Here is a 27530-nt window from a genome sequence, read left to right on the forward strand (position 1 = left end):
TGTGGAAAAGGGCTCTAATATCCCCAAATACAGGTCAATTCTGAAATTTCCCTGTAGTCAAACTAAGTGATGATGGCTTAGAGAAATTAATTCAGAACAAAAATTTGGGTTTTGAACCACTAGGTGAGGTGTTATTTTGGTGCAGGAGGTTGTTAGAAGCCATTAAGCAAATGATTTGGAATGCACGAAGTTTCGCTGAGGTGGTGCTGAGGGGGAGGACATCAATAACGCGTGTCCTATAGAGAAATGGAAGCCTTACCTTAGTATTCAGGTAACTTCCTCTGCAAATCTCTTCCCAAATGTTTAACCCAGCATGAGTGTAATTCTGTGACAATTGCTTAGAAGAGAATAGGTGACAATTTAGTTCCCTTGGGAGCAATGAGAGTTCCCGGGACTCCCTGGGGCGTGCAGACACAGAAGGGAAAGGTGTGGCTGGCTCTGCCCCTGGGTTTTTGGGTTTGGTTTTTTTTTTTTCCCAGCACTTTGTAAACATTTTGTTTCTGGGCAGCAGACTTCTCTGCTAACAGAGCAAACCACAGAGAAGGGTTAGTCTTAATCTGATGATTTTATACAATTAAAGGATTTGTCCTCCTTCTCCTGGCTGTAATCTTAGTACCCCTGAATCATCTACCAGCTCTGCGGGAAGCGGCTCAGCCTCAGCTAGACAGAACTGCAAAGGTTTTCCAGCGTAGCTTGAACGTGGGCAATTTAGTTCAAACAACAAATGAAGAAAACAATAGGATGTTCTGCAAGTTTGAGGTCTCAATTTTAACTGTTTTAAAAGCCATTGTCACACATTTTTCTTACACTGTACTACTTGTACGCCCTCTCAGTGCAGGTAGAAGCTCTCCAAGACTTTTCATTTAAATTAATTTGCCAATCTTTTTGAGCACTTTCAGAAAAGCACCTAAAAATGGGAACAATTTCCATACTAAAGTTGTCTGCAGTTCCGTTCTGCTCACTGCTATGTTGACACCTTTCTGCTCAGCTAGATTTAGCAGAGGCATTCCTGAAACAGAGAGGGCTTCTTGCACTTTCTTCACAGATGTCTGGTGTTGTAGATGGTACTGGTACTATCAGAGGAGGGAACCAACAGACTAATTCACTACTGTCACTGGTTGTATTCCCTGTCATTTCCTTTTGACATGTACTACACTGTGATGGAATTTTTTGTTCATTGAAGACTTTCCAGACTTGGAATTGGTGTATTTTTCACTATTGTTCAGTATTAGCCTTTGGTCCTCTCTGTTGTATTCCCCTGCCTTGTTAAAAATTCTGAAGTATTTAATAAACACATCTGTAGCTTTTATTCTCAATAAAAGTTTTTGACTAGAGGATAAAATTGACTCGCCTCCTGTGCTCTGGCATGCAACAGAGAGACCACGGTGGCACTTGCCCAAGCTGAGACCCTGTCTCCCGGCCAGGCTGGCACTGTGAGCAGCTTGGTCCAGGTCAGGGCAGGACTGCTGAGCTGCTCTTATCTGGCAAACCCTCCGAGCGTGGCAGTTCAGAAGGGACATAGTCATTTGGAGCATGAGCGTTACTGCACCAGTGATGGGGATCTCGTAGGAAATGGGAATGTTGGGGTCAGAGTGGGCAGTAGTTAGGCAAGAAGCAAGCTAGAATTGACATGCAGGTGTGGTTTTTAAGCGGTATAAGGAAGCAACTGGTGGTGAACAACTGTTAAATCAGCATAATGCTTCAAATCTCATCTTTTGGGGCCTAAGGAATAGCACTGGTGGAGTTTCACTTTGGTTTTGAAAGCAATTTTGCTTTGAAGAGAGATGACAGCTATTTCAGTGTCCTAGATTAGGGAGCTTGCGGAAAGACACAGTATACTAATTTGATGCCACGTTAAGCGTTGGCTTTTGTAGCAGCAATGACTGTTTGTACAGCTCAGATTCCGGGCAGAGTATCTACAAGGAATCTTCCCTGCTTACACTATTACTTGCAAAACCAGTCTTTGCTGGAATAGATTTTTGCCAGTATTTTCTAAATACGCTGTAAACCCCATGGATTTTCCTACAGTGTTTTCCTTGAACGGTTTCCTTTAGCATTCTGCTTTTACATATTGTTAGGAAATTGGATGGGACTTCATCCAGTAAAATTTTCCATGATATTTACATACGATTCTGGTTTCTAATGGAAACATATTACAATGATTTCATGAATAGAGCAAGGTTAAATAATACCAAGGTTATAATATTAACCAGAGGAAACAAAGAAAATCCAAGTCTCAGTTGAGAATCTGATCCTTAGTTTGTCCTTTTGTGCTCCTACCGTAAATTAGTCACAAAGCACACAGCAGTACCTAGTTCACAGGCGGCCCGTCAGGCGTAACCCTTCATTTTTACACCTTCTGTACCTCCTCTAACTATATAAATGGACTATATTGCTTTTGAGACTATCACAAGCAGTCCTCAGTACTGCCTGGGACTTTGCATATCCTGTACAATTAATCTAAAATGCACTTATCATCTAAATCTGGATTTCACAGTACAGATTTTATGTCTTTAGTCCTAAAAATGTATGCAGACTTATGAACAATTATGTATGGCTGAGTACAATAGAACTAGGTTCTCCATTTCTGGCTTAAATATATAGTTGGACAAATAACAAGAATACTGATAACAACATTAACAACCTTAATGAAGGAAGAGCTTTGCCTAGAGCTAAATGCAAATACCTTGGCTGGACAAATTTCTAATTGTTCAAAACGGTGGCTAACTCTATCTGTACTAATTGCTTTTCATTTGTAGCAGCAAAACCTGTTTTTTGAAAGGGAGCACCAAAATTATGTTCATTCTTGCACTGAAACTTTATTATGCCTGCATTCTGCTCTTGACAAACTATTGAAAATGAGCTATGAATACCTGATAAACAGGGTTAATAATTTTTAACAATACCTCAGCTGTAACAGCAGCACTGTCAGGCTGGTGCTGCAACAGCGTAAAGGATTTGAAGAAGGGAATGCTAGTACAACCAAGTCTGAATAGTAATTCTTATTTTTATGCTTGAAACGCTGATTTAATCACTGGTTTTCTCCATTAAACTACTTTATATCAACATCTTTCATTTTTCTGTCCTTTGAAGGTGGTAAATATGATTGCCGTTTTATCCATTTTTGTTATAAATGAAACAGACTTCAGAGCGCTTGGCTGTGCATCAGTTGTTGGAATGCTGCCATACACTAATGCAGACTCCCCGCTGTGAGCCCAGTGAAGAATTATACTTTGATTCACCAGATTGTATTAAATAGTCCAGCTGTTGGGATTTGAAAGATAGTTACCTCCAAAGTGAAATAAAAATGAACTTGGCATTTATGGCTTTGACCATTTTTATAGTGTTGGGCAATCAGCTTTTCAGAGGTAGCACTTTTTAAAATAACCCTCTTCTGGTTACACTGCTTTAAAAAGTTTAATTTGCTGTAACATTCAAAATACCCCACCTTGTATTTTCTGGAATGATTGGCAACTTTTGCATAAAATAAGCATTATTTCCCTTATGAAATCACTAGCTTCTGATGATAATCAAATGAGTCTGAAACTGTATCTATTAGTGCCAATTTCTGCATTAATTAACTTATACCGAAGTTCTGTTAGAGACAATTCTTGTAATTAAAGCTTGAATATGGAATTTCGTTTGCTATACCCAGTGCTTCAGTAGTAAGCCGAGGAAATTCTTTCTGAAATGGAAAGTGCGACAACTGTTGTTTCTGTGATTATTTATTTGTTTTTAACCTGTCCATTTACTCTCTCCCCATCAGGTGGGAGCCAGTACATTCTCCGCCCTGTGCTCTAATTGTTGAGTGGGGTGACCTCTTTTTTCTTTGTCATTTTCTCTAGGACAAAGACTGTCGCAATAAAGGGCGGTTCATAGCAGATGGATCCAGTAGCTGAATTTCTTTCTCTGACCCCCAGTTGATTCTACTTTTTCCTTTCAAGGGTGTTATCTTAGCAGTATGGAAGGCTGATTCTTATGAGTAAGCATGAAAAATTAAAAAATAATAAAAAAGAAATAAAAACAAGAGGCCGTGTGCTAGCAAATGCAGTTGCATTCAGCAGCTCTGCAGTTAGGTTTCCCGGGAGAGCAGAGCCGTACACCCGCTGGTGCGTGTTGCACCGAGGTGTTCTGCGCCTGTCCAGTCTGGGGGCTGTAGCTGTATGAGTGTAGACACCTGTACGGTGTTCACACCACTGTGTAAAGCCCTGCGAAAGATGGGCCGAGCACACGGGGGTTACGTACCCTCATGCACACAGGGCCGGCGGGCCCTGGGAAGGGGAAGGAGGCACGAGCCCGTCACAGCAGCGCTGAGCTGGCGTAGGAAACAGCCCCGGCCTGCGAGGTGCGCAGGTCCTGCTTTCCCAGCGTTTGCCTTGTTCTCTGCTGGTGCCTCCTGGCTAGTCGAAGGGTTTGCCTGCACATTTTCAACACTAGTACAAGGCTTTTGACCATAGACAAGTGCTTTTAGTGTTTATAGCATGATGCCAGCCTCGACAAATAACCCTGGTGTCTCTGACCTTTCCTTCCTCTCTCCTGGCTCAGAGGGCTTTTTATCAGCAAGAATCCCTGCGCCGCAGGCAATCACGATGTAACCCCGTTTCTGCAGCACAGAACGTAGGGCTAACGCCCTCTGTATTCCAGCAAAGCCAGTAGGCAAACGCTCAGAAATCACTTGCATTTGCTCCCAGCGAGACTGCGAGCAGCCTGTTGGTGCTGAGCCATGGCGGAAAACCTGGTTATGCTGCCTCTGCCTCCCTGCCACGCAGGAGAGCGGAGAGCGGGGACAGCACTGCACAAGCTGCTCCCGGAGCGAGGTGGGGAGCAGCAGCCAGGTTGTCCCTCCTTCAGGCTGCGGGACTCTGAGCCTGCAGCCCACAGGAATGGGTGGCGTTTTCACTGGGTGCAAATGCTCTGCTGGGCTGGGGGAACCTGAACCCAGCTCTGGGATGAGCGGAGAGAAAATAAATTCTTAAGACTTTAAACTGATCCTTTCATAGTCTAAGGATTTTCTCAGTGCATTGTTAGTTTGTTTTTTTCTTTTAAATATCTTCCGTGGCTAGCTTAACACATGGTTCAGGAGAGGTAATGTGACTGTCGCATTTTGTCAACTATTGTCTGTATGTAACAGCTGTAAATCTAGAAATCTGTTTACCTGTTTAGTAGACCTGTCCTGGTCATATGTGCTACTAATAACAGAAATGCTTCTCTGTATATTTATATTGTTTCTCCTAAGTATGATAACTGTTACCTGTATTCATATATTTATTCTTTTTCCTTTAGATCAACTAGTCATACAGAATTGACAAGAAAAGCTTCTAGCAGTGAAAAAGAGACAGAATCCGTTGTAGTTTTAGATCCTGTTTCCACCAGTGGGGATCAGACGTCTGAGAACACGCTGAATCAGAACGAAACGAAAGAAGAAAAAAGGCAGCCACTGCATAAAGAAACTAATGTTGAGAAAATAAAAGAAAGAGACAGTTCTAACTGTTAATTGTTATTCTGAAAGGCTGTAACTTTTGGGAACCATTATCTGGACATGTAAATTGCATAGGTGTGTTACTAGGGGCTACGGTCAGTACTCCAAACAGTTTTCAAAAACATGGATTGAAATGGTCTTTTGTATGCAGTTTTGTTACATGCATTAAAGTGTTAAATATAACTATGTATCACTCAAAATCCCTTTCCCATTTTAATTTTGCAGGTATGATTATTATTTTCTTAGACAGTGTCAGTTACCTTTACTTTAAAACTGTATTTGAAAAGGCTTTTTAAATTATTCTTCTGTTGAGAAGGCACCTTGTTAAAGGCCCATTCCAAAGCCTGCCAGAAGCCCCTTGCATCTCTTGACTGGAGAGCTCAGGTTAGACCCTGTGAAGGGGATTATGCGCACGTCAGCTTCAGTATGGGGGGTATTACTCATCATGAAAACATCAGGTTTTAGACACATTGCTTTCAAAACATTTCGATATCTACTTAAACCAAGATCTTGTAGGTCTCCTCACTGTTGTCTCCACAGATGCTCTTTTGAGGAAATGAAAAGCACAAGCGTAGCACTTATGTTTCACCTTCCCCCCGGACAGCTCGCCCAGCGACTGCAAAGCAGAGGCTGTGCAGCGTGTCGTTTTGGTACCAAGACTTTCGGTAACCATAGCCCAAGTCACAACTCTGTGGGTTGAGATTGGTGCTGTCATTTGGATTAAAAGCTTTTCCAAGGAGGATTTATCTCCTGGGGTTTTGTTTCAGTGTCACATAGCAAAGCTGGGAACTGCTGTAACTGCAGTCTCTGTGTGCTGCTGCAAAACCTGTTGCCCCGGGCTCCATGGTATGGAGTACGTTTGGGATTCAGTCATTCCAGGACTGCGAGTTATTGCGCATCAACGTTTTGAGAAGTCCCAGCTGAAACCTTGCAGCACTAACAAACAAGCCTTTGCTTTGAACCTGGGACACACTAATTTCTTCATTAGGTAACAATTCACTTAGATGATGCAAATCCCTGTTTCCCTCAGCCCTTATTTCCTATGAAGGTAGGGAGGGAGGTACGTAATTGATTTGCTCCACTGCCAATGCACATTCCACGGGAGTCTTTTTAAATTCAATACGGTATCTCATTCTTTTATAATGAACGAACAAATGTAATCAGGGATTTAACTAAAGATCAGTGTAACTGAAATTGGGTGGTCAAGTACTTGAATGCACTTGGATTATTTTTTATTTAATGATTTGCAACAGTGATAATATTGAAGGATGAATGTTCTGAGTTTGTTGGTTTGGCTCTGCATGCAACTGTCTGGTGCTTTTCCTAAAAATAAACCGATAGTAACGAGTGTGGTAGTTACACATCTTTTTTGGTGTTTTTTGCATGTTTGCTAAGAAAATCCTGGACTTGATCTAATTGCTGAACTACATATAATTCCTAAACTTGGGGAAATTTGTCTTTCATCGATACCTTCATTTCTGGGGGGCAGTTGGTTCTGGTGGTTCATTTCTCACTTAGGTATCTGTTACACTGAATTTAAAATGCAATGTTTTATATATGTATTTTTCCTCAAATTATTGCTGCTGTATTATACGTTCGAATTTTCAAATTATACAAAACCCAGAAGTTTTTTAAGAAGTATTTCTTTTTCTTAAACTGTTTGTTACCTAGGACATAACTTATTTATCTTTTCACTGTTGCTTATTAAAAGACTCCTGACAAGTTTCCCAGACCTTGTGAAATTGAGTTGTTATTCCCTGCCTGGGAGTGCAGCAAGCTTCCGAGGGATGCCAATTACAGCTTTGTGCCCTACATTTGGGGTTTGCACTGCTGCACTTGTATTGATAGCTGGCTCAAACTGGAGCAAAATTTCCCTTGTAGGCCAGATCTAAGAGCAGCATTGAGGGTGCGTGGGGGGATGGAGCAGCGTAACAGTCAAGGCCTTTGTTTTTTGTAAATTTTTTTTTTTTTTTTTTTTACTGTTTGTCAATAGGTCACTCTTTGTATGGAGAGAGATTTCGCCTTTCCCAAAACAAACATTTAGTTTGACTTAACACAGAGGTGTTTGTTTTGTCAATTTGTAAATACAGCACAGAATTTTGTGGTATTTTCAAACTGTAGCTGCTGCTCAGTTAACTTGGTTTCAGCTGAAAGCAACGGTCTCCTGGGAAAAGAGAAGCTAGTGTCTGAATGCTTTTAAAAATGTTTAGCTAAAGTGCTTGAAAATAAATGGATTAAGGAATAGTTAATATATGAGTTTCTTACTATTTTTTTTAGAAATTTATCCTAAAGTTAATGTTGACAGCCTAGGTCAGTGTGCTGTTCTCCGGGAGCTGAGCAGGCAGGCCTCTAACCTCCTGGGCTGGCTGGGAGAGCTGTGGAGGCAACGAATCCTGCTTTGGGGGAGGAAGCATATCAGAAAGTTGTTTTTCTGGATGTGATTCTTCAGCAAAAGCAATAAACTCAAGATTTGCTTCACCTGAAATAGAAGAGAAAAAAGAAACTCATGTTTGCTGTAATCCTTTTTCTGGTCATGTTCTCTGGTGCACTCAGATTTTTTTAAAATCCACCTGATGCTCACAAGAGCCTGTGAAACCCCTTTAAAAGTCTGCTCCTTAGAAACAAAGGAGCAGCAGCCCTGTGCTGTGATCACACACAGGATTGGGGCATGGTGCACAGCAACGTGACCTGGGATGCTTACTGCTTTCCCTTTGTCACTAATCGCCCACCTTGCTGCCCTGGTTTTGAGCACCCACTTTCCTCTGCACTGGTGCTTTGCCGAAGTTCCATCATGACGGCGCCCTCTTCCCTGCCCCAGCCTTTACCAACTCCACGTAAGCCCAGCTCCAGGTGTTGCTGCTATAACTAACACTTCACCTCTCTTCTCACTGCTGTGTTTCCCGCTTCAGTGACACTCCTTCCCTAGCCTCACCCCATATTCCCTCTTTTCCACAACCGTGATGTCCACCCCATCACTGAATACGCCTCGGCTATGCATGTTCCTTTTCAGTACAGGGATGATGGCCAGTCTGACTCAGCTTGCAAGCAGTTCACCGTTGCCTTCCGGGTGAATCCAGCGGCTGAACCGCAGCGGCGGCATTGGGGCTGCACGGAGGCAAAGCCACACCGCTCATAGGCGAGGGCGCCGGCTGTCAGAGCTGTCACAGGCCCAGCTGCAGGTCCCCTTCGGTGGCTCCTGGGGGACCCCTGATGGGCCAGTGTCACCTCCCATCCAGGAGCCACTTACAGAGTCCTCTACTTCCCAGCTCTCCAGTGTATTGCAGAGCTCGCAGCCCGGCCAAATGAGGAGTTTGGTATGCAGCTCAGACGTACCATCTCAATATTTCCCTGCTGCTGATTTAGTTGTTGGATTTTATTTCTGCCAAATGATTAACGGCTTCGGGAATTGTTGCTATTTCATGAGATACAGGTTTAAATATTTGTCAAATGCAAGCTCTTTGTTTAGACTGTACCATTTGAACAGAGAATATATTAATATTGCTGAGTTAAAGTTCAGAGCTCTTTATAATTATTTGCCTGGTTTTCAAAAAATGCATTCTGTGAAATTACTGTCTTAGCAAAAAAGAATTTCTGCCCGTTTCTATTTTTTACAATGTTTGTATAGGAGCAAGGGGGAGATTTTGAAAACTCAGAATATTTTCAATAATTTTTTTTTAAATAAAAACTTTGTTCTATAGCATGCATGTCAAGTTCTTCCCTCTGTATAGAACATTGAAAATGATTAGAAACAAGAGGGGAAAATGACTTAATTCTCCTTCCCTTTTCTTTTTCTTAGGCATAATGAATTCTTGCAAACCTTTCCTTCCTTTCTTCCTCTCCTAGTCTCTGCCTCCCCTTCAGACTGTATGCCTCTATTCTGTTTTGATTGATACCTGAGCAAGTGAGAAGTGGTTCTAATGAACTGTTAAGCATTTAGCAGTGTGGAGTACAGTGTAAAAAGATGATGCAGATCCCGAAATGCAGGCAGATGCATACAAGTGGCTAAGGCTGAATGTGCATCGTTAACTTCGGGTTTCCTTGGGTTTTATTTAGTGCTTCCCCATGCAATTGTAGCTTTCCAAACACATTTTGCTGGAAACGCAACAGACAAAAGGGGGTTGTGAAGCGAAGTTTTGTGAGCAATATATGTTTAGGGCTTGAGAGAGGTGGGGTATTTGGCCTAAAATTCCGTTTTGGCAGCTTTTCGGTGTGTTATATGCATGGGTTTTGTTTTGTTCCTTTTGCACTGTGGGCTTCAAGACTCCAACCAATTAATTCTGGAAAAAAGCTTAATGTAGGCTACTCCTCAAGAAGGGGTCTATTTTAACATTCAGTAAACAGATAATCCATTAGGACAACAATATACATTGTGGCAAGTGCTATCCTAGGTTTTTTTTGTCAGCGCTTATTTATAGTCTTTTGATTTCACTTCCCTCCTGTGGTGCAGTTTCAATCATTCTCCCTCCAATCTTTGTTCTCGTATTCATTGCAAGCTGAAAACAAAGTAAGAAAGAAGCTCATACGTAGCGTTCTATTCTTGGCCAGTTCTTCCTCTATAGCAAGAAGGCGGTTGTATTTGGTCACTCTTTCTCCGCGGGAAAGACCTCCCAACTTGATAAACCTGGCACCCAGTCCAACAGCCTTAAATGAGAAAGTGCATATTTTAAAACTCTACGGTTCTAAAGTGAAGTCATTCTTAATTATTAAACATGGTATCCTACTTCTAATTTAACACTCTTATCTTTCTAAAGATAAAAACCCTCCTTTAAATAGAAATAAAATCTCTTAATGAAAGATTTGTTGGAGGCAAACAATAATTTTCACTGGCAGATGAAATGAAATTTTATTTGCAAATGTAGCTTTAATACAAAAAGACTAAATATACTAGTGTTAAGAATTTTTGCCTAAAATATTATTACTACTCAGAAATGTTTTAAGTAACTCGCATTTTTTTATAAACTAATGCAACCAAATAGATCATACACACTTTTGAATATACTCCCTGATTTGGCAAATTTCCTGTGTGTTCTCTTTAAACTCAAAGATTAACTCTCTGCGGGGAAAAAAAAGCAACTCTCTAGAAAAAGCCCATTTTGTAAAATGTTGTTTCTTTCTTAAGCAGAAGCAGGCTTTCTCCTTAAAAAATAGTTCATGTTAAAAGCAGTGTTTTGGCAATTCTGCAATTGAACAGCTTTCAATCCTTACCAGATCCACAATGCTATCATCAGAAGATTCTCCATCTGGACTTCCTAATATGGTAATATGTCTTTGACCTATATATAATGGGAGTGTAAAACCTTCATTAGTGTATATTTTATATATTTGACACAGGAATTGTTTGGACTTTTCATGCTTTTTTTACCTTTGTGCTATCTAAGCTTGAATACAAGCAGGAGTAAAACCAATGAAACCCATCTCATAAAGATGTAAACTGTATTAGTTTACTACATTAACATTATGTTTTATTTTCAGCATGGTTAAGGGAATATCTAACACCCTATCCTAATCTCTGTCTCTAGCTGATCAGTCTGGAAATGTATTCTACAGGCAAGGAGGCTGGTTTATTTATTTTAAATGTGTTCCTCGCTATAGTAATGATTTCTCTTCACTATAACAAAGAGTTTACCATTATGACTGAATGAAATCTTTAAGTTGCTATTTACTCACTTTGATATAGTCATTCTGGGCTTCTCGAAGGAATAAGGAAGGAACTTAGATATATTAAATTTGTCCATCCATTCCTTGGGTATAAAAATGAATAAAGAAAAACTGATACAAAGAAAAATCTTACATATGAAACTGCACAAGTTCTTAGCCTTTCTTACCACAAAGGCTCAATAAAATGTAGTCAATAATCTATGTAAACTGCAATTTTAAACATTTTGGACTTGCTTGGATTTCTTAATTATCAATACTAGTATTAGTCAAAATTCAGATTACTCAACTACATCTTTTTTATTTTGTTTAATTCTGATATCTAACTGTATGACACTGAGCTGCAGCGTTGAAGGGCACCTACATTCAAAGCATCCACAGGGTATTAATTTACTATAGTTGAAGCCCTGAACGCTGTTTTAAGCTCCTGCACAGAGATTTGTGAATCAAAACATGAATTTTAGTTTCTTCTGACAAGCACTATCTAAATTAGAAGTGGCAATAATTAAAAAGATTTACAGTTGTGGCAACACTATTTATTGACTTGTAAGATTTGAAAGTCAGCCTTTTCCCCCCCTCTACTCACTGTCCAGAAGTCCAGTAACTTGTATGAGGTCTGATACCATGGTTTGGTTAATATATTTTAGGACAACACCACTGCATGTTGGTATGTTTATGTTTTGGTCAATTTTAAGTTTGGAAATATATGTGGCAGCATCTTCAGCAACCAGGTAACATTTGGAACCAAGAGCACAGCATATGTTATTCCATTGTTGTCTGTCCTGCATAAACAATCAAGTAAGTAACAGGAGTTTAGAAAACTGAACGACAACCCTAATTAAGGAGGTAAAAATTGTAAAAAAAAAATCAATACAAATTTGGATTTAATCCTAAAGATACCCTTCATATACACATATTATATTCTATACTGCATTTTAAATCTGTCTACCTAAGAAAAACATACCATTGGAATGTTGCTTGGATTTTAAGATTTTGCTAGAAAACATAAATTCTAATCTGGAATTAATCAAAGCTAGTTGCACACAAGTATAGTTTAAAATATTTCAAATTAAATTAACTGTAGGAGTTTGCAATTTTCACTTCCTTCCTGAGATTTTCTATTATTTTATTCAGAGGACTTATTTTTGTGTTAATATATTAAATGTCATAATATGTGTTTGAATATAAAATAATGAAACAGGAAGCAGTCATAGACTCAATGACACATATCCAGACAGGATGATCAGATCTCTAAGACTGACCCAGAAGGAACAGCAGAATATAACGCTGTCTTTCCAGCAAAGGTCCATTTTTATAGGATCTTTGTTTCTTGATTTTAATGCATTGTCCACATGATACGGGGATTTAAGGATAAATAAAGTACAAGGATACATATATATATAATTTGAAAGAAGAGATTTATGAATTAATTTGCTTTCTTTGTGTCCACAGAATACAAAGTTCTCACATTAAAAACATTACTTTTCTACTTAATAATTCTGTCAGTAATAATTCCTGGTCTGCAGATCAGACTTTTTTACCTGTAGAGCTGCAATCTGTGTGAGGGTGCATTCCCATAAGGATTTCAAGCCCACATGTAAGTGAAAATTAAGTTTTTGACACCTGAACAAATGTTTAAACTTAAGCACTAAAGTGATCTGCTGCCTGGCAATGAATTGTTCGATTGGTACCACAGCTAATCCTCAAGGACCTAATTATCTGTGGCAAAGATGTGGCATGGGTGAACTATGTAGATTCATCGGGGGGAGGAGGAGGAGGAGAGGCATTTCCCTTCACAGAATTCTATTTCAAACTGTACTTCACTATCTGTTCTAATTCTCCTGCAGATTTTCATATTGCAAATATGTTTCTTCACAAGAATTCTCAAGGAAGTTTGCAGCCCTGGCAGGAGTGGGGAATAATCTGGTGTTTTGGAACATGGGTAATTCAGAGTCAGACTGAAACAGTGCAGGGAGACAAGGCTAACTAGAGTGACATAACAGTAAACACAGATATTCGAAAACTGAACTTTTAAAGTTCCAGCTAAGAACAAAATCAGATGGATTTTGCAGCATATCTGTTTTAGAATTATTGATTCAGGCACAGGGCAGATTCACAAAGACAACATCACTTTGCTTCCCCCTTCAATCACGGTCTTCATGTCTTGTTCATGAAAACAAACCCCATATATTTATTTCAAAGAAGATAAAGTGTGCAATTTGACAGCAAGAGCAAATTTTTATTGTTGTGGAACTGCAGAATCTAGGCCTACAACTGTAGGTTCTGCTACAATGAAGTTTTTATCCTTTTTATAATACATGGAAACTTAATCTGATGTATAAGTGCTAATATTTAAAGTTATGCCACCTGTTTCTTTTATCAATTTATAACTTGATAATACACTTAATTAATAGTGTTCTACTTTATTGTTGTAATCTATTGGCCACAATAAATTAACTCCTCTAATTTTGATCACAGCGGTAAATACATGGTACCTGACTACCACTTTAAAAATTCTGCCGAGCAATGCTGCCAGTGACAGGTTGGTTTGTTCTGGCTTTGGGTATAAATCTCATAAAGAATAGCAGCAATATTTTTTTTTTTTGAGTGATTCTAAGGAATATATAACTATGTCCAAATTTTTAGGTAATATAATTTATATATCACTTGAATTTTATGATTTGATTTTATAATTTGAATGATTGTTTACTTTATGAGGAAAATGTACTAAAAATGACTGGTTTAGCAAGTAGAATCAGAAAAAAAAAGCATCTTGTAATTTAAAATATTTGTACTGACCCCTATTCTGTTCATGCAAGGGTTATTTTCTGTCAGGAATTATGTCAAAAGTATAGAAAAATTTAGAGTCATTGTCAATTACAGATATGCAAATGAATTGTTACATACATTTTTATAGTGATATATTTGTGCCTAAACTCCAAAAATGTCTTGTATTTGATACATTTTGTAAAAATGTGAAAAGTTCATTAATACATCACTTAACAGTATTATCAATTTTTCAAGGACTGCACTGTGGTATCTTACCTCTTTTCTTAAGGGATCTATTAATGCAATAATAAAAGGAAATTTATTAATCAGTTCCACATACATGTCAACCATTTCATCAGGACTTTTGAACGTTCCAGTGAGTATTTCATATTTTCCTTTAACCTAGAAAGTAAGGTAAAAAGCATAAAAGATAAGGAAGGTAATACTTTAAAAACCAGACTACTAACATAAGCATACAGATCTTGTGACAGTAGTAGCTCTATTAAGGCAGTGGATTGTGTGTCCTTCAATAAGTCTACTTTTTGTCTAAGAAGTGGTCAGTGCATTGTTATAGAAAACTCTGACTAAAGCAACAGTGGGTTTCAGTGGGCTCATGCCAAAGTCTCTGAACGAATTCCAAACCAAGGGAGATCTATTTCAGCATTTTCTAGGCAACACTGCCAGTTTTACACAACTTTATCAGAAAAATAGCAATATTTGACATTTTTATTAAATCTTGCATGAAGAATATCACTTTTCACTTCCAAAAAAAGTTATTTTTTGTCGCCATTTTCATAAGGAAAATATTGTGAGGGGAAAGGAGCGCACCCTCAACGCTCAAAAACAAGATAGTGCCTTTCCTTGCCTGTTTCCCCTTTCAAAAAAAAGACTAGTTTAAAACTAGTCTCATCACTATGGGAAGCATAAACTGCAGCGTACGAGGATTATTAAGGGCACACTGTCAAACTGTGCCAGAATACTCACTGCTTAAGTGACTTTAACAGTTCACTAACAGAAATTTATAGAATTACTGATAATTCATTGGTTAACATTTTGCTTATACGGGTATAGGGTACAGATATCACAAATTGTCAGGAAAGCAACTGCTTTCACCAAATACGTTAATAATGGAAGGTTTGTTGCTATAGTACACCCAAACACACAATATCTCATGAGATATTAAAGGGAATAAGAAATTTGTTTTTGTGCTTAGAGAGAAACTAGATTGGTCTTGGAACAAGGGGCAGGCACTTTAAGGCTTCAGCTGGAGATAAATAAACTTTGTCAAATAAAAGTCTTGAAAAATAAGAATTAAAAACTGAATGTTGATACACTATGAGATGAATGTTGGTGGGTATACACACATACGATAGTAAAAATATATAAAAAGGTCAAGTTAGTTTGAAGAAAACAACAGATGTAGTGTAATAAAATTGAGAAATAAGCATCTAGTGCTGTGAAGGAATTACAGAAGTATACTTGTGTAAATAATTTTTTGTTCTTGATCATTGAAACCAAGGTGGATAGAAGATAATTCATTTATACCTTGTGGTAAAATGAAAAAAAACCACAGAGGATTTGTTGCTTAACACTTTAATACAAAATTGTCTGAGATGTAATGTGAAATGAAGCTGGTTTGTTAAACAGAGCATGTAGTAGGTGTTTGTGCATGAAACAGTTTGCTACATTTGACACTGACTGATCTGAAAAATCTTATTAAATAAATAAACAAACAGAGAAAAGGAATAAACCCGTCCAATGCAGGCAGGCTTATACCATTTGAATGATTAAAGTTAAATCATGAAAGTAGCAGAGATTCCTGCAGGCAAGGACACAAGCTGCAGTGGGGTCTGCCTTGGTCCAGTGAGCCTTATCCCACGCAAGGTGCACCACCAGTATGCTGGGACAGCTGCCGAGGAGAAGTATGTGCATTTGCACGGCTCCCTCCACATCAAGCTACCAGAAGGATGTCTGCACATCTTGTCCCCTTGCACTCACCAGCCAATAACGTATCTGCTACACTTGAAGGACTGATCCAAGTGTAATTTAGAAACACAGAGACAATTCTTTTGGTTTGCTTGATTGCTACCTTAAAAATATGGAGTTAGAAGCTTCTAGGTGAGTTTGCAATGTAATAATAAATGTTAAAAAATAGCTACATTCTTTCTAAAAATCAACAAAATAGATATTGAAAATAACTTACATAATCCATTAATTCATGAGCAGCACAATTCATTGCTAAATACATGTCTATTCCTAGCTCCAGACCAATATTGTTGCAAGCTGTTTGCATTAGGAGTAGCGGTTGTTCTAGATTATCACATCCTGTTATTAGGCAACCTAAGTGTGACACTCTTTTTAAGGCTCGTGGCTGAAAGTAAAACAAAAATAATCATTTTACTTACACACATGTGTACATATACTACTTATATATATATTTTCACTGTCATTTCAGTCTGCATTCAGTCATCAAAATACAAATCTGTTTTCAGAAATTGCATTAGCAACTTTAAGGACAATTCTCTATGAATGAGGGCTAACCAAGCGCTAAGGAGTAGACAGCAAATAGTCCTTGGAAATATGTCCAGTCATGTAGTTCTCATTCTTACATGGCCAGTACTGGTTTAAAAAAAGATTTTAAAGAAGGCACTCTTAACCATGGAGTTGTCATAGATGCTATGTAAAAGTTTCCAGTGCTGTGGAACATCCCTTTGCCACAAAAACATATTCTCCACTTTTAAACAGCTTTTACTCATTTATCCTCAACTACAACTTCGATATTACCTCTATGGAGTGTTCAAGAAAGACTAGAATCCTCCAAGACTTCTAGAAGGAACAAATTTCATAGAGGGGAAATACCTCCAGCACAGCTGCATGGAGCCGTCTGCCTCAGAAACAGTGTTCCTGGACACCAGCCGCAAGCAGAGTTCCACTGAACAAGTATTTCACGTATCCTCCTGTTGTCAGGTTTTTTGTAGGTGCTTCAAACGCTGATTTTAAACTTTAAAGTCTGTGAATTTTGATTATAAAGAATGACACTAAGTTGCCCAGAAAGCAGCAGGATATAATCCTGAGTTAGACTGGAGAAGTCAATTGGAAGGCATCGGTTTTGACAAGAGTCAGAGAACTAACTAAAGCAGACAGAACAGAGGCCTAGCGACAGAGGATAATTTTTTTCCACATAAAAAATTAGGAAGAAAATGCAGGTCAAATTGTTATGAGATTATTTTGTAGCAATCTGCAAGAAGACACAATCTATTTGACTTGTTGCTTTTGGAGCACTAAGCTGCAGCAACAGACAGCAAGAAATGCTGCAGTCTTTCTGCGTTTAATGTGAGATAGAAGTTAAGTCTGCATTTTCATGGCACCCATATGTTATGCCTTGTTACATTCTATTAAAAGCATTGTTTATCTTTATAAAAACATTTTTTTCTGTGTAGTCTTTACTTCTATAACCTAAACAAGTTGTTCTTCACTACTTATTTTGTCATTTTTCCTTTTTGTTTTCCCCCAAAAAAGTTCAAACATAGTGCTTTTAGCAGTTTAAAATTCAGTCCCACTACTATCTCTTTTAGTTTTCTCCTATTGAAATAAATATAATTTTTCCAGAGAATCTAATGCATTGTTTCCTTGTACATATCTTAAGGAGTTATTTTAACTTGTGACTGCAGTACATATTGTGATAATAATTTAGAAATTACCCACCAGAAAACCATTGGCCAGCTGCTTAATGATGATGAATTTTGTGTTGATGAAGCAACAAAAAAATAGGAAAACTTCTGTTCATTCTCTCTTTTGTAACTCCACAACAGCAACAATTCTCACCTGATGATATTTTAATTGTCTCAGAATGGAGAGCAAAACCGGCATGGCATTTCCATCCCACTATTTGGAATACTCACCTATAAACTACAGGTTTTGAAGTGATAAAAAAAGATCATTTGAGTCATATAAAATAATGTCCTGTGCATTATTGTGAGTGCTGCCCTTTAGCTACTGGTTCCTATCTTCATTATCTATAACCTCAAACAGGAACTGGGAACTTAAGGCAGCATGACTAAGAGAGGAGTTATGCTCCCAGAGTTAGGAAACAGCACAATATGCAAGTCTTACATGTAATAGTTTTATCGCCTACCTGACCAAAAGGGCATGTTCCCTGCTGGTGCTACAGGCATGCAAAATGCTCATTTGGATAATTTACCAGGACTTCTATATAAGAAAAATGATTCCAGAAGAATTTCCCCATTCTGTTATTGTTCCACAGAAAGGGAAGGTATAGTCAGAAGAATCCAAATTATTATGTAAAATATGTGCATATGGAATATTTAAAAGTCTTCCCTTGACCTTTCCAAAATGGCAATGTAGATTAATGTTTCAATTCTTAGGAACATTTTGGTTCCCTGGTGTTGTCAATACCTTGCTGAAGGCTTAAAATGAAAATGTCTTTTCTTACCGGAGCTTTCTTCCCTGTATTATGTGCTCTGCCTTTCTTCCTGTCTGCTAGTTGAGGACTGGGCTGTTGGGAGTGAAAGAAGAAAGAAATCAACTCTATGGAAAAGTCCAAAAATGACACAGACATCTCAGAATAACAAAAGAAAACAAAACAAAAGTTGACTGAATTTTGGTCTAAAGAGATTGCAAATATTTAAGTTAGTAAATAGCTTCTGTTTTGTCTTGAATACTATGAGCAACTATCTGGTTTTATTTTGTGGTGGTTACTCATTTCAAATGTTTATTTCTATGTGGGCATCACCCCAATCATCAGTTGTTTTTTAAAAGACTCTCACCTAGCCTATCAAAAATACAAGGGATCTCCGAAACGAGAATCTAGACTCTGTACTTGGAGAAACCCAACAACCTTGCATTGCAAAAAGCATATGCACATACTAAAGTTACATACTACTACAGTAATAGTACCTTGAATAATACATGCTCTGTGTGTGTGTGACTTAGCAAGATCAGAACCATATCCTGTATATTCACTGCAATACCATTCACTCCCAGCATACGTCTTTGGGTAAACAGAAAGTCTTACTATGCTTAGAACAATGTTTTATTCTATCTTGGATAATTTAATATCACTAAATGGTCAATGTTTTATTCATCTGTCAGATAAACACATCTTCTATTCTGTGCCATAAGACTAAGGCTGGTAACAGGGTAAACATTCCATGTGTAAGCTTAAAAAAGACAATAGTAGTAGAAAGACCAAACGAAGTACATCATATTATTATTACACATTTTTATTGTACCGCTCTGCCTGGAGGCTCCAACAGTCTCATCATTTCTTTCTGAATATCCAGAACTCTTTCTATGCCCTGAAATTAAACAACAGTAATCTTCAAAAGAAAGATAAATTATTTCATTTTAGCAGCTTAAATCAGAAGAGAGAGAACACTTACTCTAAATGCAAATCTTAATATAAAGTCCTTTTTAAAAAAACTGTTATAGACTTCCTTAGCACAATCCCCCCTCCCCCAAAATGCACTCAAGTCCACTGATAAAAGGGTTAGCAGCAGTGGAACAAACAGGAATATTTGATTATGCTGCTGAATGGGATGGCAAGAAAAGTGGTTTCTTCTTCCCCGAAAGGAACCCTTCCCAAATCTAATAAGTAGGCAGTATCTGGGTCTGGGTAATTTCTGAGAAGTGGGAAGATGATGACCACTGTTCACAACTGTGACTCTGTCTATGACTTCCTGGAAACTCTGACAAAAGTGAATGTATTTACCTTTAGAACGTTTCCAGGAACCAGGGAAAAAATCGCTGTCTTGATTTTAAACATTGGGGAATGGAGGAACACTCCAATTAAATGAATCCATTGTTTTAATGCAAGACTCTTTTTCCTTTTCAGCTGAGTTTTATGCTAAGTTTGTAAATCACATTTCAGATTTTCTTAAACAGTGCCAGTAAAGGAGTACTGAAGGGGGCAGAAGTCAGTCACAGCTGACAACTCATCAATACAGGACAAATGCCTGTTTTTTGCACTGCAGCAAACAGTTTGCTACTCTCCCATGAGCACTAGGAGGCATTATGTCTTTGAAAGGTACAGAATTAGCAACATTATTAAGAGCTCTTGGTGACAATTCTAAAAAGTTAAAGGAAAAGGAAAGAGAATCAAGCTCAGCTATTTGTTCAGGTCACCAGCATACAAAGTAGAAATCACAGCATTAATGTAGGCATCTTCTGCTGATACATTCTTTAACTCAACACATGGCTAAACAAAAAGAGAGGGTTGATCCAGTCTGTCTCATCCATCCCTCTCGCCCCTTGAATAGATTTTGTTCTGCTTTGTATTCTCTTCTATTTTCACAATTTCATTTTGAAAGCAATTTATTCCCAAAGATTTTATGCTTTCCTGTGAATTTGTTATGAGTTTTGTATGCTCTATCAACTGACACTATTTACAATCTATTAATGCAGAATCACATTCTAAACAAAACTAAAATCTCGTTGTTGTGTAATGCAATTCCCCTACATCTTCTTCAATGCACCAATTTTTTCCTCTATACTAACACATACATTTTTAACTTTAAATCTTCATGTATCTTCTTTTAAATCTTCATCTATTTACTTCTTTTAATGTTCCTTGTGTTAGAATTCTACACAAACATTTGTTAAAACTTGCAAGCAAACACAATATGAAAAATACAGTTTGTAAGGACTTTATTGAAAAGATCTATAAACTATATATGTACATAAGGGTATATTTGAAGTCTGTAGAATACATTTATAAAAATGAAAATGAAACAGTACCTGTTTGAGTGATAACTGAACTGGTGGTATAAGCATAACTTCTTTCACTAATTTCAGTTTTGCAGGTGAATTTTTTTCACAGTTTAACAGAGTAATCATTGGGAGTGGTAGAGCCATTTCTTTAGGTGAATCCTGTAATTGGGAGTACCACGTGAAAATAAAAATGTTAAAAATCAGAATATTTCTTATATATTTTAATTATGGCACAGGGTTCAAAGACTGCTACAGGCAACGGTCTTAACGGTGTATTGTATGAGGTATATTTAATACCACTGTCACGAGGGACTACTGGCTTCAGAATTCTAGAATAATTGTGATAACTGGGATAAAAGAAACACAATTACAAAAGTCACATGTACCTGATCATGTTTCAGCAGTGCAATATGTAAGTACAATGGGATATGGCTAATGGTGGCACCAGCCTTAGCTATAGCAAGTGATGTTCCCCCAATGGCTAAGCTGCCACAAAGAACTGATTCAACGGGTTCTGCAGGTGGGATCATTCTCTCTGCAACTGCCACCTTCCTTCCTACAAGACAGAGAGTAGTAACTAAACATTTCCTTGGTTTAAAGCATGTGCTTACGTATCACAGTTATATGAGTAAATAGGATATTGTCATTTCAGTATGTACTCAATCTATTACAAAAGAATCAGGTCTTTTTTAAAAACTTAATCTTGTTGGTTGTTTTAAATGAAATGATCTTACAAGTAAACAAAGTATCTGTCCTCACTCTGGTATCAAATTTACTGGTCACACATCTAACATATTAATTGGGAGGTTTTACTGATAGTATATGACAGTTGAAACTAAACTGATAAGAAATAATAATTTGCCAAAATATTCTGCCCTTTCAATAAATGATAACAAAACTTTTTTTTCTGAAGGTAATGCATATATGGAGGTAACATATGGTGCTTTTTTCCTTTAGGTTTTCCTTTTTGGCCATGTATACTTTACCCTGTTTCTCTACACTCACACCATTTTTTCCTTTAGTAGCATTGTTTGCTTACTTCTTTTTACTCTGTAATGCCCATCATTCCCATCTCATCCCCTTCCTCCTTTCTCTTTGGCTTTTCCCCTTATTTCCTCCTTTTCTCAGTGTTAGCAAGAAACTTCCCTTCCTCCCTCTTTCCATTCTTTTCAGCTTCTATCTTAACCCTATTTCCATTTTCATGTTCAGTTCTGTGATTCCCTTTCCTTATCATTTTCATTTTTATTCTTCATTTGCATCCTCCTCCATTCTTATTCCTCACTCTTAAGAGTAATAACCTCCTGTCTAAGCCAACTGTAAAACAAAGGCAGAAACTCTGTCAACGAATGCGTGTGAACGATGAGAAAATTCTGTATTTTCCCCTCTCTCATTTCTGCAGTAGAAACTGCTATGATCAGAAAGAAGATTTAGGAGAAAGTAACCAAACCCTTTGAACATGAGATACTGCGTCACGTGCTCTGAAGTATTCCATGTCCATGTCCAGTATTTTAGCACCTTCATTAATATCTGTATTGCAGAAAATATTAAAATCAAATCAACTAAAACCTGATTTTGCGGCTTTTTTTTTCCCAGGCAGTGCTGTTGCTGATGGAGTGCATGAAGTAAGGGCAAGAGTGGCTTCTGCTTCTTCTTTTACTTCTTCTTCTTGCTTTTGAATTTCTTTTTTTTCTTCTACCTTTTTTGTAAAATATTCACTGAGAGAAGAGGCATAAAGATTACTGGCTCAAAATATTGCTAGACATGTAACAAGAAGACACAGGATACAGGCTAAAGAACATGCCAAGAGGTGGATTAAGGGCATCTATTTGAGCTTCTGCCATAGACTCATTGTGTGAAACTGGAGAAATCAATAAGTGACAATATTTTTGGTAGTCATCTGCAGTGTTGGGTAAACAAAAAGAACCATAAGCAAGTATTATAAACCTTAACACATGCTTTTTAAATCACATTGGTTTGAAAGTCAGCTCTGTACAGACAGTCTTAGTGTGAAGGATGGATTTGCTTTGCATGGATAGTACGGATCCTTCATGAAAACGGCTTGGCCTAAGTTGCTAATCCAATAGGTCAGTTGTACACTGGTTATCTATGTGGCTGCAAGCTCAGAAGTGGCTGAATTTCAATTTTTAGTGTAAAAATGCATTAAAATCTTATTTAGACTCACTTCAGTTGGAAGAATGTCTTTTCAATTGAGTTCTTATTCCCTTCAGCAAGGTTTTCCCAAAGCTAATCCATGTGGAAGGCAATTACGACTGTTTGGTGCAGTCTGTGTTAAGTGTGGCAGCCCAACTCCTACCCCTACAGCAAAATGTCATTCCCCTCAGTGACGTACCTGAAAGAAACACTTCCAATAGAAGAGGATGACAGGCCATATTACTGTTTCCAGGGTGAAGTAAGCCATAACGTTGCCTGATAGCTCCTCTAATCTTACCATAAAAATACAGACACATCTGTGATACTTCTACCTTATGTCTTTTTTTCTTATGAAAACTATATTTCTTTGAATGGAAAAATACACTGGCTCTTTTTTACTTTGGGATGCTCCCGAGAAGAAATATTTGTATGAAAAAATAAACATGATTGTTTACTGAAGAAACTATGTTTCCAAAGAAACTAATTGCCCCAAGTAAGAAGCCTTTTGGAGTAGCCTGCTCAGAAAGAAGACTCCACCAAAACTTGAAAACTGTATGTATATATGTTTTCTGCGGATCATCTCCACAAATTGGTCTGCAGAAGACACACATGCAGGCTTTTCATACCACACTTGTTCCTCAGTACAATAAAGAGAAGAAGTGGAGTTGCAGTATGAAAAAACATCCCCACTGAATTAAACTGGCACTGAATGAGTTTCTTAAACGGAGCCTTTGACTCATGAATGTGTTCAGGCATTTTTTTCTTAGAGACCCTTATTTTTGTATCCTAGGTATGAAACCTTGTAAAAAACAGCATGATTTTCATATCACAATTATGAAAAAACCAGGAAATAATATAGTGCAATGTATGTGATATAGACATCACATCCTAAAAATATACAAATAGTAGAAAACATTGAATACTCTGTTTTTCATTCATGATATAAATTAATGGTGTATATCTCAAATGTAATAAATTGCATAGTATGCAAAACCTACCCAAGCATCTTATCAACTTTACACTGGTCAGTGGGCTTCAAGTCTCTTAACATTGTGTTCAGTGATTCATTCACCCATTCCACAGCAGTGTTAACAGAGTCATTTCTTTCTGTCTCATCAGCTTCAGTTGTTTCAGGTAAAGCATTTTCAGGTATTTGAGAATGAGAAGACATTACAGTGGAACAAATCCTCTGCAAAACAAAAAATGTAAAAAGGCTTAAAACACTATAATTTTTAACTTGGAAATGTCATTTGAAAGACTAAGAAGTATATGTCCTTACCAACTCAACAAGTACATATCTCCAAATCTACTGTTTGCTCCACTTACCCTTTTTCATCCAGCACCTACTTCCTAGTCTCTTATACTGTGGTAATCACAGATCTTATTCAAGTTTCTTGACCTAAATTATAACTACTTAGGCAAAAACCTACTGACAGATCTGCTTTATACACATATTGTGTTATGAGAATAGAATGGAGTTATTTTAAAGACCATAGAGTCATCATGACATCTTTTATTGCAGCTGTTGGTAGCCTGTTGTACCATGATTCATCAGCATTCATGATTAATGCCATCCCTCATGATCAGTTACATTTTACCTTACTTAGGTAATTTAAACATACTTTGCTGAAGGATAAATGATTCCTAAGAAAATTCACTTAATGAAGACATCATTTACAAATATCAGAGTTGCCTGCATTAATAGTATTAACTTTACTATGAATACCTATGAAATTACATTTAATTCAAGAATGAAGTGAACCATAGTTTAACTGAGGGAAAGTATAAATAATTACTCTACAACAGCTAGAGTTGCAAAGAGTATCTTGAATATTTCAGGTTGCGGGAGAGATGGCAATGCACCATCAGTTTTGCATTACAGGTGCTAGATGAATATGTTTGACATAACTATCACCCACATCAGCCTATTAGCTCATTGTAAAAAAGTTCCTTCGCCTATACTGTTTTTCACCTGTACTATATTTTTCTGAAACACTATCACACAAATAGAAATATAAGGATCTGAAGATAAAAGAAAAAAAAAAAAGAAAAATGTAAAAAGAAAATGAACTTACGGGGCTAGATATGGGGTGTAAGGAAAAGCTACATGACACATTAAGACAGACAAAAATTTAATATACAAAGAAGCACTGTCACATCACACTCAAAATAAAGACAAGTATTGTCTAATTAATGGAAAATAAAGTTTTTATAGTTGCTGCCACTGTCTAACTTTTCATGACAATTATTTTTCCTGTTACAACACTATTTATTCAACTGTTGAGTCACAGGGATTTATATTCTTTCATTAGAACTGGAAAAGAAAATGTTCCTTAGGATGTGAGTAGAAAAGTACCTCTCCCTGATATTGTCTTATGAAAATAAATAAAACAGGAAGAAGCAGCTCATACCTTCTCAGAGTTTTTAACTGTACAGTATATTTCCACTTCTAATGTTGGCTGACCAACTCCATCAAGAACTTTTCTTCCAACTAACTTGCATATTACTGGAGCTTTTGAAAATTTAGAGAAGTAGTTAGCCTTAAATGAAAGAGAAAGAACTTAAAGTTAAAAGTCAACTTCTATGCAAAGAGGTTTTTATTCCATTAAATATATTTAAACCAAATCCACCATTGAGCAAATCCATTTATACATCCCGGTATTCAAAGTACTGCTGTTACACTGTACTTTTATTTCTATATTACCTGCTTAAGAATGAGATTCCAGGGAACAGATCCAACACATATCTAACATGGTCTTTAATGGGCCTGTTGAACTGTCATCAGCAATGATGAGAATATATTGGGTTCTGTCCGTATTTAATAAACACTAATGTTGCTTTAAAAAAAGGATTGCTACCTGAGGTTTACTACATACTTGCTTACTATTTTCATTCTTTAGTCTAGTATTGGAGATAGTCACTAAACCATGACTTAGCAAATGGGAAAATGAGGAAGCACTTTTATAGCTACATAGAAGAGGAACACACCAAACACCAAGCAAAGCAAGAACCGGCGTTACCAGTTCTAGACCCTTACACAGGTGGTGGCAAAACACTTGGAGATGGGAAACTGGGAAACAGTGTAACATGTAATGAAATGTTTCCTTTCTACAACCATTTTCACATCAAAGAACATACTAGAAATTATTTTTTTTCATGAGTTGCTCCCTACTGCAGTGTTGGCAATTCCAGTATCACCACTAATAGACATTTCATTGGGACTACTGTCTACAACATTTTGCCAACTGGGAACAGACAACATTGGTCTGATTCCTGACGCTTCCAGTGAGGCCCATTTGCTTTTTGGCAACAGCTGCAGTGTGACTAACACCCAGTCTCTTGTTGCCACTGGCCCAAGACATCACCATAGTGAGCAGTGGTTTTATTTGGGAGGTCTGTCTGTGCCCCCCCAAGGCAACATGCTTTAGCTCTGTGTTGAGACAAAGCAACCAGCACAAGTCAAAAAGCCCCACTGCTGCAGAAATGTATTTGGCCCAGCATCAGTGCCACTGGTGACATACACAAAACCATCACAGACCTTGCCTCAGTCAGCAAGAAGTTATTAAAGCTTAATTTTAATTCACAGAGATGTTGAGTTCTTCACATCAACCTGTTGGTTTATCAAACTCTTGGGGCGGGGGGGCGGGCGGGCAGGCAGGCAGCACCCCCCTTGCCTGAGGGCAAACACGGAGCCCAGCACCCGTGCCAGCTAGCTGGGAGGGGGCTACAGGAAGGCCCGGTGCGGCGGGCACCCACGGGTGCCTCGGGGAGCACTATGCGGCCACTGACGGCCTCTCCCTTCACGCTGTTCCTCGCCCCTGAAGCAGGGCCAGGTAGGCCCCTGCTCGCCCGGGAGAGCCCTCTCCGGCCTCGTTCACCCCTCCGGAGGGAAGCGGCCCCTCAGCCCGACCCGGCCGGGTCTCCCTCAGGGGGCACCGGGGCGGGCAGTGGACGCCTGCGCGCTGCTTCCCCTCCCCGCGCTACCAGCTCCCCATAGAGATCCGCGGGGCGCTGGGGAAAGAGGGCGTTGAGCGCTTCCTCCATCCGCTGCGGCACTCGGTGGCCTCGGTAGTACTCCGCCGCCTCCTGCCGCGGCCCTTGGAGCCTCCGCTGCTCTTGCCTCCGCCCGCCGGGCTCCATCGCGGGGCTGTGGCTGCTGCAGGCCGGGCCGGCTGCTAGGCGACGGCGGCAGCCCGCGCTCTCGCGAGAGCCGCGCACACCGTTGCGCTCTTTCCCCCGCCCTGCCGCTCCCCGCGAGTGGGAGAGCCGTCCCCTCAGGGTGACGGTGCCGCGGCTCCTCGGTAAACGGCGCTTTACTCCCACAGAGCCGCTAATGAGCACCCTGCCCCTGCTGCGTTGCTGGGCCGGGCTTGGTTGGGGAGCCGGGGGATGGATTGGGTTTGGTTTTTCTTATTGCTGTGCGGTGCTCGCGTTTCCCTGAGAGGCTGGTTATGGTCTTCCAAGACAGAATGCCTCGAGCAGGTACTCTTTAGTTTTAAAAGTCTCTGAACAACAAAATTGTGTAAGATTATCGTCCTGAAAGAGAGACAGATTACGGTTTGTGAAATGTCTAGTGAGGATAACGCTGCAAAATGCCCCAGTAACTCTACTTCAGCGTTTAAAAGCCCTTTACTTTCAATGAAAAGAAACGTTTCACAACCTAAATGATCATTTTTAGTCTGCAATTTCCTACAAAAACTTTCACTTTGTTACACTGTTCATTGGTAATTTTGTTGAAGTAACTGAA

The 27530-nt window shown here is 38.6% G+C and overlaps 2 protein-coding genes across 5 annotated transcripts in view; one reads left to right on the forward strand and one right to left on the reverse strand.

Moving 5' to 3' along the window:
• The window catches only part of SHTN1 (shootin 1), a 67075-nt gene extending 59864 nt beyond the window's left edge, over positions 1-7211 (forward strand). For both annotated transcript variants that reach the window (XM_054832472.1, XM_054832473.1), the window contains one exon: positions 5284-7211. In XM_054832472.1, the coding sequence (XP_054688447.1) occupies positions 5284-5494 (211 nt within the window). In that variant the 3' untranslated portion in view covers positions 5495-7211. The remainder of the gene's footprint in view (positions 1-5283) is intronic.
• Positions 7212-7346: 135 nt separating this feature from the next.
• ENO4 (enolase 4) lies at positions 7347-26957 on the reverse strand. Of its 3 annotated transcripts, none has more exons than XM_054832468.1 (14): positions 26768-26957; positions 25195-25323; positions 23782-23972; positions 22199-22347; positions 21019-21188; positions 20660-20791; positions 19156-19221; positions 18357-18419; positions 16107-16274; positions 14180-14305; positions 11721-11916; positions 10685-10752; positions 10003-10120; positions 7347-7958 (listed from the first exon to the last, which is right to left on the reverse strand). In XM_054832468.1, exons 1-14 carry the CDS (start codon positions 26921-26923, stop codon positions 7786-7788), a joined length of 1905 nt encoding a protein of 634 aa, XP_054688443.1. In that variant the 5' UTR covers positions 26924-26957; the 3' UTR covers positions 7347-7785. The 3 variants fall into 3 exon arrangements, with proteins under 3 accessions (XP_054688443.1, XP_054688445.1, XP_054688444.1); XM_054832470.1 differs by having other exon boundaries at positions 25488-26910; XM_054832469.1 differs by lacking the exon at positions 25195-25323.
• Positions 26958-27530: the final 573 nt, after the last annotated feature.

Source organism: Grus americana, chromosome 7 (genome assembly GCF_028858705.1).
Source record: "Grus americana isolate bGruAme1 chromosome 7, bGruAme1.mat, whole genome shotgun sequence".
Classification (NCBI taxonomy): domain Eukaryota; kingdom Metazoa; phylum Chordata; class Aves; order Gruiformes; family Gruidae; genus Grus; species Grus americana.